Raw genomic sequence first — 16,007 nt, forward strand, 5'->3', positions numbered from 1 at the left:
CCCTTGATGATCTCATATGTAACATCACTCACAGTCTTTCATGCCCCCATTGCTACCTTATATGTGTTTTAAGAACATACCCTCAGGCTTGTGCCTCTGAGTTTGATATGCCGTTTGTCAACGCTCTCGGCCACAAACGTTCCCAGGCGGGAACCTCGCCCTCCAGCCACAAGCGATCAAAGCCTCGGTTTCCGAAGACTCCTGCCCTGAAGGACGTTCTGTATGATGGCCACACATCCAACTCACTTGAATCGGCGAGCACAACTTGGTCAAAAGCAAGTGTCAAGAGTCAGATTTTGAAAAGAGTTTCCACTGTCAAGACGATCCTGGGTTTGAGCCATGTACACAGCCTCTCTACGCCCCAAAATCACTCTGAGCCGGCTTTAACCCTTTCGCAAAGCTTTCCTACAACGTACCTCGTGGAAAACGACTCCGAAGCCACCACTGTGCACCGCCCTTTGAAACTCCGACTGGCGCGGATGGCTGACATTCCAGAAAACCATACATCAAACGCAGTGACTTCGACTGATCCGACCAATGATCGGAAAATAGAAGCAGGATTTCCAAATGACAAACCGTTCCATCGGACACTCCGTCGAAGTCAATCATTGCCGGGTCTACAACAACGGATCTCTCAGAGGCTGCAACAAGCATTCGGAACACCAAACACCACAGTTGTTATTAGATCAGAGCTTCGTTCACGGCCGAGTCTCAAGACTTTTACTAGGGAGTTGAACAGAGTGAATTCCATGCAGCTTTCGTCTAGCCCGTCCACATTGCACAGCGGAAGTGGCTCCCCAAGACATAGATTCGTGTCAACGCCGCCTACATCTGAGCCCGTTTCAACTAGCTCTATTTCTTGCCCTGAAGCGACGACTCTACTCGATCTAGATCGTCAGCCTCATTCTAGCGAATATCGCCTCCTCACCCCAATACCAGAGGCTGATACACTGCCTGCATGCTCAATCTTGACGGTTGAAAATGCCGCTGCAGCCAGGTCATTTTTTGAGATACATTTCAATTCAGTATTGAACGAGACAACACCGCGCGAAGTTCGCAGGTGGAACTTGCACAGGTCGCTTGGAGAATTGCAGCTTCCCTTGGAAACCCAACATCAGGCTTACAAAGCATGGCTACATGCAGAAAGCGATAACCTCAGGCAAGCTCGGCTCTTGAAAAACACCGAGAACTGTGGAAAAGCTATGCAAGGTGTCACGGTTAGAGGCTTTGAAATTGTGAAAGTGTTGGGGAAAGGCAGCTTTGGTGCCGTTCGTCTAGTGAAGGCGAAGGAAATGACGACTTCATCAGTCTCAGAATTATCTCAGACCAACGAAAAGCTTTCGCCCCGCAAATCATCCCAATCAAACTTTGTCTCAGCTACACAAGCTCTTCAGGGACCCATGGTAAAAAATTGGCGGACTTTGAGCACTCCCACAACTCAAGTATTTGCGATGAAAGTCATCCGCAAATCTGACATGATCCGAAACAGCCAAGAAGGCCATCTACGCGCTGAGCGGGACTTGCTAGTTGGAGCAGTTGGCTCACAGTGGATTATACAACTAGTTGCGGCTTTTCAAGATCGAAATAATTTGTATCTGGTGATGGAATATTGCATTGGTGGCGATTTTCTTGGTCTTTTGATACGCAGAAATACCCTACCCGAAAACGAAACCAGATTCTATATTGCAGAAATGATCCTTTGTCTAGAAGAAGCCCATCGCATGTGCTGGATTCATCGAGACGTTAAGCCAGATAATTTCCTCATCGCAGCTGATGGCCACCTCAAGATATCTGACTTTGGCCTGGCTTTCGACGGTGAATGGTGGCACGACCAGAGGTTCCATCACGAGCCTCGACACACATTGATGGACAAGCTCGGGCTTACTCTAGAGGGTGATGATCAAGATAGACGAGAGCGTCGCGCCACAGAGCCGAGACGCCACGCAGAGAGGGCTTATAACGCCCTCGATCGAAATACATCCTACCCACATTCAGTCCTGAGGAATCAACCCGAAGGAGATGAACCGATCCTTGATTGGCGCAATCGTTCTCAGCGTCGGCGTCTTGCGCGATCGGTCGTCGGGACATCGCAATATATGGCTCCAGAAGTCGTCCGTGGTGAAATGTATGACGGTCGTTGCGACTAGTGGAGCATCGCTATCATCATGTATGAATGCATCTACGGCTTCACACCTTTTGCTTGCGACGATCGGCAAGAGACGAAGATCAAGATCTTGCATCACAAAAAGACTCTACACTTTCCTACTACTGACCGTATGCCAGAGCCGAGCATTGCGGCCTTGGATTTGATGATGCAGATTCTGGTGGAGAAGGAGAAACGCTTATGCAGCTTGCAATACCAAGCAAACGACTACGGGAGAAGGCTCCAGGGTGCTCAGATGGTGCGATGTCGCGTGGATAAAACACACCCTGATTATCCTGGCTATTTCGTCTTCGCGAACGATGCTGAGGACATCAAACGTCATCCATTTTTCCACGGGGTAGACTGGAAGGGCGTTCGCAACATTCGCCCTCCGCATATGCCCCTGGTCCGACACTGTCTTGACACGAAGTATTTCGATGATGAGGGACCTGTCTCGGACATTGACTCAACTTCAAGTATCGAGGAGGATGGCACTCGCTTTACCAAGGGGCCCAATGTACCAGCCATGCGGTGGCCATTGCCCAAGCCTTCAATTCCAGGGAAGCATCTTTCACAACATCAGCACGAGGCTCAGCATATCGTACCTTCTTTCGCCGTAAAAGCGGCTGGTAACGGCCATGGTGAGATAGAGGAACAAGCATCTAGACAGCCAATCATGCCGCCTACCAACGACTGTGCTAGCCATGCACCTACGCTTGTAGATTCCGCAAATCAAGTTGATGGACCATCTGAGAAAATCGTACCAATCACAGTCAAGACACAAAAGAAAGAGAAAAAGCGGCCTAGAGACATAATCCTCCGAGACCCAGCGACTGCAGAACAAGCCATGAAAATCCGCAAAGCGACTGCTTTCCTTGGCTATGAATATAAGAAGCCTGCAATGATCGAAGAAGTTCTCAGACAGGCAATTGTTGGCGGTGACCTTGCAGGAACAGTGAAATGCCAGCGAGAGCAAGGCCACAACAAAGAATATTATGCTCAGGTGACCCAGAGCCCGATGTATCACGAAGTGGGAGGTCATATTCATCCGAACGTGAAGAGGCCACGGCTCTGAATCAGAGGAAAAGGTTGTGGAACATTCAAGAGGATGATTATCGAACGTTTCTCAGTAGCTTTTGAGTATTGCTAGCGCTGAAGGCGCACAATTCTATCATTAGCAAAGACAAACGTTGCCTTTTCTTTATTGATGCATCTCTGCCAGCTTCGAGGCTTTACTAAACCGCTCGAACTCCTTGCTGAATGGCCGATCAATATATCCAATTCCGACCTTTGGTGTGTAGAAGGTGCTTCGGTCATAAGAATTCAGCTCTACTGCATGTCTGAGCATGAAGACGAGATCCAGAGTAGAAATGAAACGCTTTCCGAATGCAATCACAACACCCCCGTCCCGATACTCCTTGTCTGCAGCTTCGAAAACTGAAATTGCGACGGAATTACCTCTGAATGATTACAAGGCTCGTACCATCCCACGCATCTACGGCAAAATCGACTCTCTCCTTCGGTTCAGGAGCTTCGTTACCTTGGGGGCTGACTGCACGATATGTATATATGCCAGTTTCAGAGGCTTGAGCTCTTTGATTAAGTGGGTAAACTGTGGAATCTCGTCGAAACGAGAACCAGCCTTGAGAAGCTGGAATATCAAACGCTATCAGGCATCGTTGTTCCTGGTCTTCTGAGAAACGGAGATTGAACATCGAGGAGAAGTAGGCTCTGCTTTTACGCCAGGGAATGAATCACGGTGAGAGTTTCTCTTGACATTTTGCTTGACCATAGTCCTAGGGGGCAATCTTAGGATTAATTGCCTTACGGAGTACTCTCCTGCTAGGTCAGTTCGAACGCTTGATGACGGCATACAAATGGACCGTCTGCAGATCAATATATAATGGTCTCGGTGCAGAACTACCAGGCTTGGATTTGGGCTTCTCCGCTGGCCTGGCTGTGTCGCTGCGATCCCTATGTCTCCCATCCTCCTGCAATCACGAAGATCAAGGCTTGAACATTTTCGGGCAGAACGTCTGCTGTCCTTGAATATATGTGAGTTTCATGAACTTACAAATCTTTTTCAACTCTATCTAGGCGTCTGTTAAAGAAAATATTTATAGCATTGCTGAAAACGCCGAAAACAAAAGGATGTGGCATTCAGTACAGCCAATTCCAATATACAGTCTCCCATCAACCACTCTACCTTCAATCCAGCCTGCCTACTAAGTCTCCGGTGCTGGTTTGCTCCAAATCTACTCCGCTAGTGACCATGAAGTACCGGAAGAGCTTTGCTGGATCTTCTCTTACTCTCGCTTTGGTCGATGAGTCAATGATTGAGTCCAAAGGCACATCGTCCTCAATCAGCATCGAAACGCACCACCATACGACTATTTTGCAGAGTAAACCACAAGGTGGCGCTCCAAGAATTCGTCTCATTTCGCAATAGTCTGTCCAAGCCCGAAAATGCATTCGACCGGCCTCTCTATCACCAAAGCAGTACTCACTCACTGCCAAGAAAAGGAAAGCCACGACGTCGTTATCACCCGAATCACAGTGGTTCGCCAAAGCAGAAATTCTCGACCTCGTTTGGGCAAGTATTACATTCTGGCGAGCTGCAAGGTAGTGGTTTTCCGAGTAAAGTGCACCACGTTCGCTTGGTCGCACGCGTTTCTTATGATGGTACGCACTTCCCAACAAAACCATGGTCTCAAAACACCACTGACTGGAACAGGCAAATGGAAGGAAAAAGTTGAACACTGGGTCGTACTTGGCCTCGATTTCCGGCAACTGCTCCAAGCCAAGCAACGAGCCTGCATTTGCGGCAAAGTACCGGACGAGATTGCGGTCGGAGGGCAGAAGGTGGACGGGAATTCTTTCCACCGAGGCTTCCAACTTGGACAGCAATTTGCTTGAACGTCCCCCTGTGGTTTCTAAAGGTGACTTCTGAAGGGGGACCCACTTCTGCGGTGGCGTATTACCAGGTTTAAACCCCTCTAAGGGTGATAGTCCGAACTCGGAATCAACCTTGAGAGCCTCTCGCCGATTTTTTGAATTGGTGGACAAGTGATGATCCTCAACATTGACATCCAGCTCATTCTCTATTCCCGCGTCGTCGTCAATGCTGGTTGAATGTTTCCTTTTAGCCGAATCTGAATAACTTCCGCCGACCCCGGCAAATCCCCCTTCTGGGCCCTTGCTTAGATCGGCTGTCGGAATCTTCTCACAGGAATCTAGGCTTCGTGGCTTTCCTCTATACACTCCGGTGCCTATTGCCGATGCTTCGAGTTTTTCCAGATCTGGGGAATTTGTTGAGAGGCCAGGATCCCTTTGAGAATCGATGACTGCCGAATAGTGAGACATTGAGCTGGTTGCCTGTCTCGGTGATTCGCTGGAATGAGCTCGCCGTACAGGTAAGGTGTTTGCATCAAGTATTTCCGTGTTCTCCTCTTTGGGTCGCATCCAACGCAGCGGCGAGAATTGATTGCGCAACACCCATTCAGATCTCGCCTCTCTTTTCGATCGTACTCTGTCCTTCATCAGATGCGCTCTTGCGGTTTCGGTAACCCCTCGTCTATTGATGTCGTAATCTACAAAGGTAAACGTCCTGTCTTCCTTTTTTGGGTTTGCGTTCGACATTTTGTTTGCGATCACCAGGGCATGATTTCGACGGCCGGTTAGCCTTCCTTTTAAGCTTTCTTACTCCTTGGTATATAAATGACTGAAGATTTGTATCCAGGGAATGACTTACAAGTCGCTCGCCTTTCTTAAATTCGATACTACATCTGCTAAGGAGCCTGGGAATGGGGAGCAGTTCCGTTGCTTGTGTTTCCTGCCTGAGAGCAAAACTGACTCCACTTGATCCAAAGCACACCAAACCCACAACGATTCTGAGGATCACCAATCGGCAAACATTGTGACTAGTCATCCACGATGCTATACCCTTTTCTGAGAAGTTGTGGTTTTCTCTGATTGGATGGGTAACGACAATTTATCTCCTTCCGTGATGTCTCCAACACTTGCTAGAGCGCTCGTATGTGCCACCTTTTTAGCCGAACTGTTTATGCACTCGAACGATATTTCCTGACTTGCAACTCCGACGGCCTTCGCCATGGTGAAGCTAAAAGGCGACCGCACCAACTAAAGCCTAACATGCCCGTTGCTCCGTTATAAGCAGTTAACTGCACGCATTATAGCGTCGGTGTCGCTTGCTGGAGTTCTACATTGACGTCAACCAGATAATCGGTTTGTTATCCTTCAAATTTCACAGGCTGTCTCTGTAAGCATAGACGAATTGCCGAGATCCTGAGTCATCCCGCAAAGCAATTTGATAGATCACAGGTTGATGTGGCTGAAAACCGAGACAGAGGCCATAATAAACGGGTTAAACATTCCGTTTGTAGCAGTTACTCCCCTGCTCGCCAAGATCCGGGGATGCCTTCGCCATCAACCTTGGTTGGGACATGAGTGTCAATACCAAGTCCTTCGAGTCTTGAATTGGTGTTTAGCAGCATGGCGTACAAACTCGGATTTCAAAGAATTAACAAGCTCCCCGCAGTCCACTCAATCTTCCTTCAAACAAGCCACCATTCATGCGAGGCTGGCTCTGCAAGAACAAGAGGCGGGAAGATCCCTGCAGGACTTTTGGAGATTACAAACTGGTAGCCTTTCACGAAATCCCCTAGCATTTCCCCAAGCAGGGCATTTCCATCCTTTTTGGGGATGTGCATTTAAACGTCGAGAACCTCCCCTAAGTTCCCACATATTGTAATCTTTCGCACTCCTTCAGTTTCTTTGTATCACATGAGCACTGTGCACGTTTCTAGGCAAGTTTGTGTTGTATCGCCTCGTATTGAAAATGCTGGCAATGAAATGACCAATATGGGTCATCAGGCCGCAGAATCCTTAAAAGGGCCTGTGAAAGAGCCCGAATGAAGATATTGGAAGAGGCACAGCTGAACTGTTTCACGAGTGTCTTCGACATCGTGCCATCTTGGTGGCGACAGGGACATTTGGACCAGTTCCTTCCTTCACCAGATCCATCAACCCACTCATCTGCAAGGGTACAGAGGATTGGCAAGGTCGTTGCCTCGTACTCGGTACCAAGCATCATTGTCTCAACTGCCCAGCGGGCCCGCTTCCTGGTAGATCACAGAAAGCCCATGATCTTGAAAATTCTTTTGGAGGCTTGCCGCTCGCATGCTCTTCTGTGAAGGTTGCCTCCGCCTCATGAGATTCTGCATCCCCTGTCCTAGGTGAAATACCGCTGACCTAGTTGTCTACTTTCTCATGCTCTCTACTGCTGGTCCCAGTACAAGCACAGTGAAACATTTGGGGCTAAAGTCGACCTCATCAATTGACGTCAAAGCAATCCTCCCAGCTCGATCACCTTTGAGGGCACGCATGGCCTTACTGCGCCACGGTGTCCCCGACTATCCAGCACGCCGGGTCCTTTGGTGAACATGTCCCACCTCAGAGATAGATTGGGCACAAATGCTCCAGACAATTTTCCTGAGAACAATGGACAAACCGGATGGTCATACCTCGGGGTAGTGCAAACAATGGTACAAGGTAGTTGAAGTGTTTTCATCCTTCCAAAGTGGCTGGGTTTGTCTTTTCTCTGCCAAGAGAAAGAGTGGCATGAGTAATGGACACAGCTGATGCGCCGTCCTGGATTTGATTTGGTTGATTTCGCCCAGGAGTCGGTCCATGTTGTGTGAAGGAAAGTGAAGTTGCTGACTGCAGCCCAGACAAATTTTTGCTAAGGGAACGCCTTTGCTCCATCCGTCTCATTCGCAAGTGATAACAAGGACAATGCGCCCTCGCAGAGTAACGCATTCAACTGTTAGAATGCGTTGGGCTACTCGGCGCAAAGAATCCAGCTTGATGTTGCATCCACGCGAGCCGAATCGATTCCACAAGGATTTCAAAGCAGCTGAACTGGTAATCGGACTAAATCGCTCTCAAAATTTGTTCAAGGATACCCAGTTTACCCGCTAACAACCCACACGAGGCTCAGGATTATTACACATGGGCTTGGTCATGCAACACTTTTGGTGGTCATCTTCATCCATAATGCGCCATGCCCTAGGCGCTCTACTGAGCGAACAGGGTGGTGCAATTGAAGCGACCGGCTTGCCATTTTTTTTTGTCTTAGGATGGCCTAGACTTGACTGATGTTCGTCATCCCCTGATTTACCAACCAATTGTGATTAGCCCGTTCGATCACATATCCACGGTGACTCTATACCAAATCTGACCAATTGATATCCATGTCCAGTCTACTCGATCGAGCTCAGCTATTTGGGGGAGATCTTGGCCCAGGGCGCCAAACAAGCTGTTCTCCACGATTCAGTAGGAGATACTTCCTTTTGCAGAACGTGGATGAGTCATTCTTGACAGGACGATACTTGAGATACTACTTGTTAGTGAACATGGATCAGTTATTTCTGGCCATTCTGCGGAAATTTTCATTTATAAGTGGGGGCTGGGTAGGGAGGCGTATTGTCCAACCTCTCGTCGTAGGCCACACTGCCCCTTTCTGGGCAGCCTTACTCAGTCCCGCTCCCCTTACCCCTCCAAACACTCTAAAGGTGTTAAAGCCACACCCTTATCCCCATCCGAACTCTCTAAGGGCGGACATTTTCTCGATTTATTCGTTTGAGTCTCAGAGTTCACGGCGTACGTTCTCCAATCTCTGCCCAATGGCATATGACGAATGCCCTTCCTAATCTGTTTCCTTACCACATTCGAAGGGGCCATTTACACAATAACATGCCAAGCGTTTTTGGCATGTGACGACTGAACGTAATCCTTCAGAGATGTCACCCCGGTCTGCTCTTGATGTACCTACGCGTTTAGAGAAGCACGGGGCAATGAAGACCAGTCTCCGGGTGGTAGTGCAACGCGCATGCTTCAAGAACATGTTCATGTCGACTGAACCTGATACTTCCCAGCCAGGCTAGGAATTTAGGAGATTTGTCTTCACGGTACAATAGCTGTGACCCAAAAATAGAGCTAGAACGTCTATTGGTGCCATTTCCGATACATATCTTTGATTTGATACTTCGGGCTTACGGTCGTTAGACATACAGCCAGTGACTCATTTGCCTAACTGCTCGCTTGAGTGATGGCGACATAATCACGCATCGGACCACGTGTCAACCATGCTACTCGAGCAGTGCGATCTTCCATAGAGCTTACCCAGTTGGCAGTAGGGCATATGTATTATCTTGATACAGTGAGTTAGCGCGTTTGGTCTTCGTATCGGGAGCCAAGCAGCAAATTTCGAACAGTCACAAAGTTCCAATACGAAACTATGCTGAAAGATATGAGATTGCCGCTTGGAAGAGCTTATAATGATAAATTGCTTACGCACCGAGTAATCCTTAGCCGCAAGATGACCCGATCTCAGATGGGCCCCTAAGCTGTCACCAGAGGCCCCTTTCACACCCTCTCACCATCCTCCATATGTACACACGTTGAGGTGTACTTTTTCGTCGAAACATACCTGCGAAGGAGAATTTAGTCTCCTTGGATCTTTGATTCATAATAATGTTTGAGTTGTGGTCGCTAGATGTTGTATCCTCCAAATTGCATCTGTCTTACCCACGCAGGAGGCATCGGGGTTGACCACCACGGTTGAGCGGTGGTGAGACCGACAAAGGCTGTGTGAGCATGCAGCCTGATAATTCTTTGTGTATCCCTGCCGTCCAAGCCCCATAGCCCTCCAAGGCTGCTAGTGGCATCGAGCCTGGAGAAACGCCTAATGGGGACTGGAGAGCTTACTGGAGGCACTATTGTGCTCGATGTGGGGTAATGCGTGGGTAATTGTTTGTTATTAACCGGAAGACCACAACGATGTTCTCGGTACTTGTAACCCAAAGCATTCGTACTACAGGAATAGATGTACTGTACAACCACGAGTTTGGAAGTTAAAGACGGTTACATCGATACTGTTCACTGTCAGTATTGTCGAGAAGTCTTGCCACTTGCTTGAGAATCGCGCCTCACGCAAGCCTAGCACATCATCCGCAATGGCTGCAAGACCTGTTAATCCGATCATACCAGGCTTTGCACCTGACCCATCTATTGTGTTGGTTGATGACACTTTCTTCCTGGTCAATTCGACCTTTCACGTGTTTCCTGGTCTACCCATCTTTGCATCTAAAGATCTTGTGGATTGGAACCAAATCGGTTAGTCTCGGGATCTGAATGTAACAGTATCTTGTAAGGAGAGTCGCTGACAATAGTCTGCAAAGGGAATACAATTAATAGGCAGGCTCAGATGAGCCTTCGCTTGTCTGATACGAGAATAAATTCCCCAGATACAAATGGCGATGTGATGCTGGCAACGGGTGGTTTATACGCTCCAACCATCAGATATCACCATGGAACTTTTTATGTAGTTTGCACCAATATCATCCATCCAGAGGGTGAAAGTCGCGATATCAGCGAAAACTTCATTGTCTCTTCAACGGACATATGGGCCGATGCATGGAGCGACCCAGTCTACTTCGAATTTAAGGGCATCGATCCAAGCATAATCTTTGATGAAGATGGCCGCAGTTATATGCATGGCTCTGCCGCACCTGGTCCCATGACCAAGATTCACCTCTTTGAGATTGATCTCAAGACCGGAAAGAAACTTTCAGACGAAAAAAAGATTTGGGATGGCACTGGGGGCATCTATCCAGAGGGACCGCATCTCTACAAGAGAGATGGATGGTTTTATCTTTTGATCTCTGAGGGAGGTACTCATGAAGGCCATATGATCACAGTTGCGCGGTCCACTGACATATGGGGCCCATATGAGTCATTTTCCAGTAACCCAATACTCACTGCAAAAGGTACAGATGAGTATATACGCTATACTGGGCACTGTGATATGTTTCAAGACAAAAAGGGCGACTGGTGGGGTGTTTGCTTGGGTGTTCGCAAAGAGGAAGGCGGGAGATTTGTCATGGGTAGGGAAACGTTCATCACACCTGGTACATGGGCGGAGGGCGAATGGCCCACACTAGAGCTCGTCAAATCGAACCCGAAAGGCCTTTCTGTGCAAGATCAGTCCTCCAGAATCACTGCAAAGCCATTTGTAGACTTCGTCTATATTCGAGATGCAGACTTGAGCAACTATACCATTTCAGATGAGGGAACAGATATTACTCTCAAACCGAGCGGCATTGATTTGTCGCACCCAACAAATTCGCCAACGTTTATCGGCAAACGTCAACGTACATTGGAGGGTGCCTCCACGGTCATCGTGTCGGGGCTCAACCAATCAAGCCAGGTGAAAGCCGGTCTTGCATGCTACAAGGACGAACATCGTTACATAAGGATCTTCTATGATACCCTAGGTGGTGCGATCATCTTTGAAGAGCGCAACAACGCAAAGAAGATTCACAAGACCACAAAGCAAGAACTGAAGATTGGTGATAGTCTGGCGCTGAGACTTGAATATACCGAGCGAGCGTATCGGCTGTCGTACAGGAGCTCTGCCGAAGAAACTGCCGCCTGGCAGACTTTGGCCTCAGTCGATACGATGGACCTGACAGACCCTGATTTCGTTGGACCAATTATGGGTATCTTCGCGCTGGCAGAGGATCAATCGGCTGAAGTACGCTTCCAAGATCTCGAAATAGACTAATCAGAGTCAACATCGAGAGTGGTCTCGCTTTTTTGGCGAAGAGTCGGTAGACTAGCACCACCATCAATGACTCGGAAGCCAACATCCGTTTTTGATAGCATGACAAGCCGAGGGCATTTGCCATAAATGGCGGGTGCAAGCACGAATTATGGAGATCTGCCTAATTAAGACCAGGATGAGCTTTTGCACTTTGACGGTGAGAACTACATGAGCTGTGGTCCGGCAATGTTTGTTCTGTAGCCTTCAGTCGGTCTGGCGGTGTCTTGATGGATCATGAGTGTGGCCTATTCATTTTGCCTAAACAACGAGTGAGGGGTCGCAAGAAAGTTTTGGATTCTCGGTATTAGATCTCTTGGAATGGCCAAGGTCTACCAAGCCCGATAAGCATCCTGGCTGGACGGAGAGTTGTGTTGATCTTAAAAGGGAATCTGTGCGGTGGTCCATGTACTTAAAGGCTTGGTAAATCCTTCAACCAGATTTTATCCGCCCTGGCCACCCGGCGGCCTCAATTCTTGGTGAAACTCATCCTCCTGCATTTGCCGTATTCTGTAAAGTTCGTGTGGCCAAAGAATATTTCGCAGTGAGGTCTAGACAGAGTGGGGTCTGTCCCGAGAGGCTTCGAGTCTGTTTATATGATAGGCAAAAATTACCCCACAGCCGCATATTCAGGCAAATACCAAAAAGCATGGAGAGAAGATGGAGAATCCCGGGGACCGTTTCTTCGCCCGACCTGTATGGAGACGTTGATCAACGCTTCTTGATATCAATCAAATAGAAGTCGAATCCCGCTCCGAGGGATGTCGATATGGTACCAACAAAATTAACATTCCCCTTCCCAGCTTTGAATTGAGGGCAGAAATCACCCTCAGATCGTACATCATCATGGGTCTCAGTCCGCCAAAGCTTCGACACTCCCAGGCACTGAAGCCGGTCAAGCCTCCCAAGGGCCATTTCTACTTTGCTGGGCGGACATTTCCTCGTCTACCATGGTGGAAACGGAGGCACCTGAGAACGCTCTACATCTATATTGTCATTCTCATCGCTACCAATACTGCAAATGGCTTTGACGGTTCGATGATGAACGGTCTACAGAGCTTGACCTACTGGCAAGAGTACTTCGACCATCCTAAGGGGTCAATCCTTGGTCTTTTCAATGCTTCAATGAGTCTGGGATCCTTGTGCGGCCTGTTCTTCAATCCATATATTATTGATTACTGGGGTCGCAAATCTGGTATCGTCATTGGCTGTGTCATCATGTTGATTGCCGTGGGTTTACAGTCCGGGGCGCAGAATTTCGGCATGTTCGTTGCTGCCCGTCTCACTCTCGGCTTCGGGGATACCATCGTTCTTGGTTCTGCTCCGTTGTTGATCGCTGAAATTTCCCATCCCCAAGACCGAGCTGTTCTAGTCACCTTGAGCGGAGCCTCATATCACTCCGGGGCTTTCATTGCCTCCTGGGTTACTTATGGCACCCTCAAAATCCAGGTATGTTAACACACATCAAAGATTGTCTGCTCTCAGACTAACATAGTTGTTTCCACTAGAGCGACTGGTCATGGAGACTTCCTAGCCTGCTACAAGCGATTTGCACAGTCATCATCGTTGGAATGATCTGGTTCATGCCTGAAAGCCCTCGTTGGCTCATGATGAAAGACAAGCACGATCAAGCGCTCAGAGTTCTTGCGAAATACCACGCTGAGGGCGACGTCGAAGACGAATTTGTTCAGCTGGAATATGCCGAGATCCGAGCAGCTATCGATGCTGACAGAGAGAGTGGTCAAACTCGTTGGGTCGACTTTTTGAAGACTAAGGGCAACAGAAAGAGAATTGGTATCATCACTGCGATTGGCTTCTTCAGTCAGTGGTCTGGTAACGGACTCATCTCATATTATTTGAAGCAAGTCATGGACAACATCGGTATTACAGACTCACAGACTCAACTCGGTATCAATGCTGGCATGAAATCGCAAGCTCTCATCGAGAACATTGCCCTGTCTTTCTACATCGATAAGTTCGGCAGACGTCCCATCTATCTTATATCGACCATCGGAACTCTGGTGACTTTTACTATCTGGACAATTATCTCTGCCAGATATGCAATTGCGCCAGCCAAAGGTCTGGGCTATGGCTTTGTCTTTATGATTTTTGCCTACGGCTTGTGCTATGACTTCAAGTATGTTACCCTCTCTACACGACTCTGATGCATTGTTGTCACGTATATAGCTAACGTTCTGTCCTCAGATCTGGTCTTATGGCAAACTACACCACCGAAATCCTCCCCTACGGCCTACGGGCCAAGGGCTTCACCTGGCTGAACTTCTGCGTCTGCGCTGCACTCTTCTTCAATCAGTACATCAACGCTATCGCTCTCGATGCGCTCCATTGGAAGTACTATCTCTGCTATTGCGTATTTCTCGCCTTTGAAGTTATCGTTGTATATTTTCTTATCGTCGAGACACGATACACACCTATGGAAGAAATTGCGAAATACTTCGACGGCGACGCTGTTGACGTGGCCGACATTGCCAACGCTGAAATGAAGGAGAAGGGCATCTTGGACGGTGAGATTACCGAGAAGAAAGCCAGAACCGTGAATCAGGTGGAGATTGTTGCTTGAAGATAACCGTGGATGGCTGTGAGATATTACTTTTTGTCTGACCTAGGCTAGAGGCTAAGTTTCAAGAGATATGACCTGCTCACTTAGGCCTCTAGCATGGTCGCTGTTGGAACATAGCAATCAATACCACCGCCAATCCACCTAATGTTACATGGTTGAATGCACATAATCCTAGTTGCGCCAAGACTATATAGGCCAAGGCTGAGCGTACGGGGGTCATAGCCCATTCTTGTTTAACAGTATCACAGACAAGATAGACAAGCAGGGCAGAAAGCAAGACAACGCTACACGCTCAAAGAGCATACAACGGTTTTCATGAGATGAGAAACAGTCCACAGAACAGAGCATGCGTTTGAAAGCATAGTTGGGAGTCATGTCCCCGAGATATGTATAATTCGAGGCATTGCGATATGGCTTTTTGTTTGATCATTAATTGTTTCGGCCATTGCCTACAACGAGACTCTCTCCATTCGATCCGATCCCTTTTCAGCTTAGTTTCACTACCCTTTCTCTCCTTCCACATCTATCAGATCTTTCATTTGATCCCTGATTCTCGAGAATATTTCACACCCACTTAAGGGAGACCCAGTGTTGAAAATAACAGATCACAAAGGGGCTTTGGCGAAATCTATTTTTTTCATCGAAAATTGTGAGACAAGCATATATGCTCAATTCTATTGTGCAAAGAACAGCCTATATGATGGCTTGAGGGCACAGGCATTTAAGTGCTCTTTACATTAAGCACTTGAGATAGATTGGCATCTAGCTAGCTTAAGATAGCCTAATCAACTCCAGAATTTTCATGTCATAAGCTAGGCAGCTTGTCGGCATGCAAAAAAGCAACAATATGGCGCTAAGAAGATTAGAATTTCATTAAAGGCAATTCAGTGGTCATAGACTTTCTAAGGAATTATTTAGTCAACCATCAAAGTCAGCAGCAGCAGCAGCAGCGAAGGCAAAGCCTTCATCCATCTCTGAAATCGGGGTCTGAATGTCGCCTTCGACCGATTTGATGTCGGCGAGTGGTCGACATGAATAACACCCTCTGTTGTTTCTCATTACCTTGCAGATCGCTATAAATGCGATCCAATTCTGTCCTCCTTGCTAAGTCGTTGAAGCCATACTACCTACTCCTGATATCTTGCTCGCGAAGCCTGTTGCGCTTGCCCGATCACGTATAATATCCTCATACGCCCCATTCGAGGCTTCGGTGAACCTTGCTCAAGCAAATGCCTTCAATTCTTATCTAAATTTCGGCTCTTAGCTCCGATTGATAGCATTGAGAATGATATAGGGCAGGATAGATCGTACGATTGATTAATGGTAAGTGGTGTTTTTTTATTTTAGAATAAACTCACTTCTATGTATGCTCTCTCAAAACGCCACAGTCTGCATGGAACTGATAAATATAAATTCTTAAAGCTTTGCCCATTTCTCGCCCTCAGTGGCCTTTCTGCGATCCTGAGAATGGTTGCGACTAAAGCACAAGCCAGCTCAGCTTGCTGCGCGGCAGTCCTCGAATCTTCGTTGGTGCTTGACAACATTGCCTGCTAATCTGGCAACGCTTCTTTCATACTTACCGTTGACGTGCTTGTTCAAGC

At 47.8% G+C, this 16,007-nt stretch overlaps 6 protein-coding genes across 6 annotated transcripts; 4 read left to right on the forward strand and 2 right to left on the reverse strand.

Moving 5' to 3' along the window:
• Window positions 1–107: 107 nt before the first annotated feature.
• Window positions 108–2,147, forward strand: A1O9_09560 (AGC/NDR/NDR protein kinase; the record flags this gene model as incomplete). The annotated part of the gene is made up of 1 exon (XM_013401530.1): window positions 108–2,147. The coding sequence occupies one exon, from the start codon at window positions 108–110 to the stop codon at window positions 2,145–2,147; it is 2,040 nt and encodes a 679-aa protein (XP_013256984.1).
• An 18-nt stretch (window positions 2,148–2,165) lies between these two features.
• Window positions 2,166–3,218, forward strand: A1O9_09561 (uncharacterized protein; the record flags this gene model as incomplete). The annotated part of the gene is made up of 1 exon (XM_013401531.1): window positions 2,166–3,218. One exon carries the CDS (start codon window positions 2,166–2,168, stop codon window positions 3,216–3,218), a length of 1,053 nt encoding a protein of 350 aa, XP_013256985.1.
• Window positions 3,219–3,344: 126 nt separating this feature from the next.
• Window positions 3,345–3,858, reverse strand: A1O9_09562 (uncharacterized protein; the record flags this gene model as incomplete). The annotated part of the gene is made up of 2 exons (XM_013401532.1): window positions 3,345–3,580; window positions 3,627–3,858. 2 exons carry the CDS (start codon window positions 3,856–3,858, stop codon window positions 3,345–3,347), a joined length of 468 nt encoding a protein of 155 aa, XP_013256986.1.
• A 493-nt stretch (window positions 3,859–4,351) lies between these two features.
• A1O9_09563 (uncharacterized protein) lies at window positions 4,352–5,782 on the reverse strand (the record flags this gene model as incomplete). The annotated part of the gene is made up of 1 exon (XM_013401533.1): window positions 4,352–5,782. The coding sequence occupies one exon, from the start codon at window positions 5,780–5,782 to the stop codon at window positions 4,352–4,354; it is 1,431 nt and encodes a 476-aa protein (XP_013256987.1).
• A 4,397-nt stretch (window positions 5,783–10,179) lies between these two features.
• A1O9_09564 (murein transglycosylase) lies at window positions 10,180–11,789 on the forward strand (the record flags this gene model as incomplete). The annotated part of the gene is made up of 2 exons (XM_013401534.1): window positions 10,180–10,339; window positions 10,471–11,789. The coding sequence occupies 2 exons, from the start codon at window positions 10,180–10,182 to the stop codon at window positions 11,787–11,789; spliced, it is 1,479 nt and encodes a 492-aa protein (XP_013256988.1).
• Window positions 11,790–12,671: 882 nt separating this feature from the next.
• On the forward strand, window positions 12,672–14,406 carry A1O9_09565 (uncharacterized protein; the record flags this gene model as incomplete). The annotated part of the gene is made up of 3 exons (XM_013401535.1): window positions 12,672–13,274; window positions 13,334–13,962; window positions 14,031–14,406. The coding sequence occupies 3 exons, from the start codon at window positions 12,672–12,674 to the stop codon at window positions 14,404–14,406; spliced, it is 1,608 nt and encodes a 535-aa protein (XP_013256989.1).
• Between the last annotated feature and the right edge of the window lie 1,601 nt (window positions 14,407–16,007).

The sequence above is a fragment of the Exophiala aquamarina genome (assembly GCF_000709125.1).
Source record: "Exophiala aquamarina CBS 119918 chromosome Unknown aczIA-supercont1.10, whole genome shotgun sequence".
NCBI lineage: Eukaryota > Fungi > Ascomycota > Eurotiomycetes > Chaetothyriales > Herpotrichiellaceae > Exophiala > Exophiala aquamarina.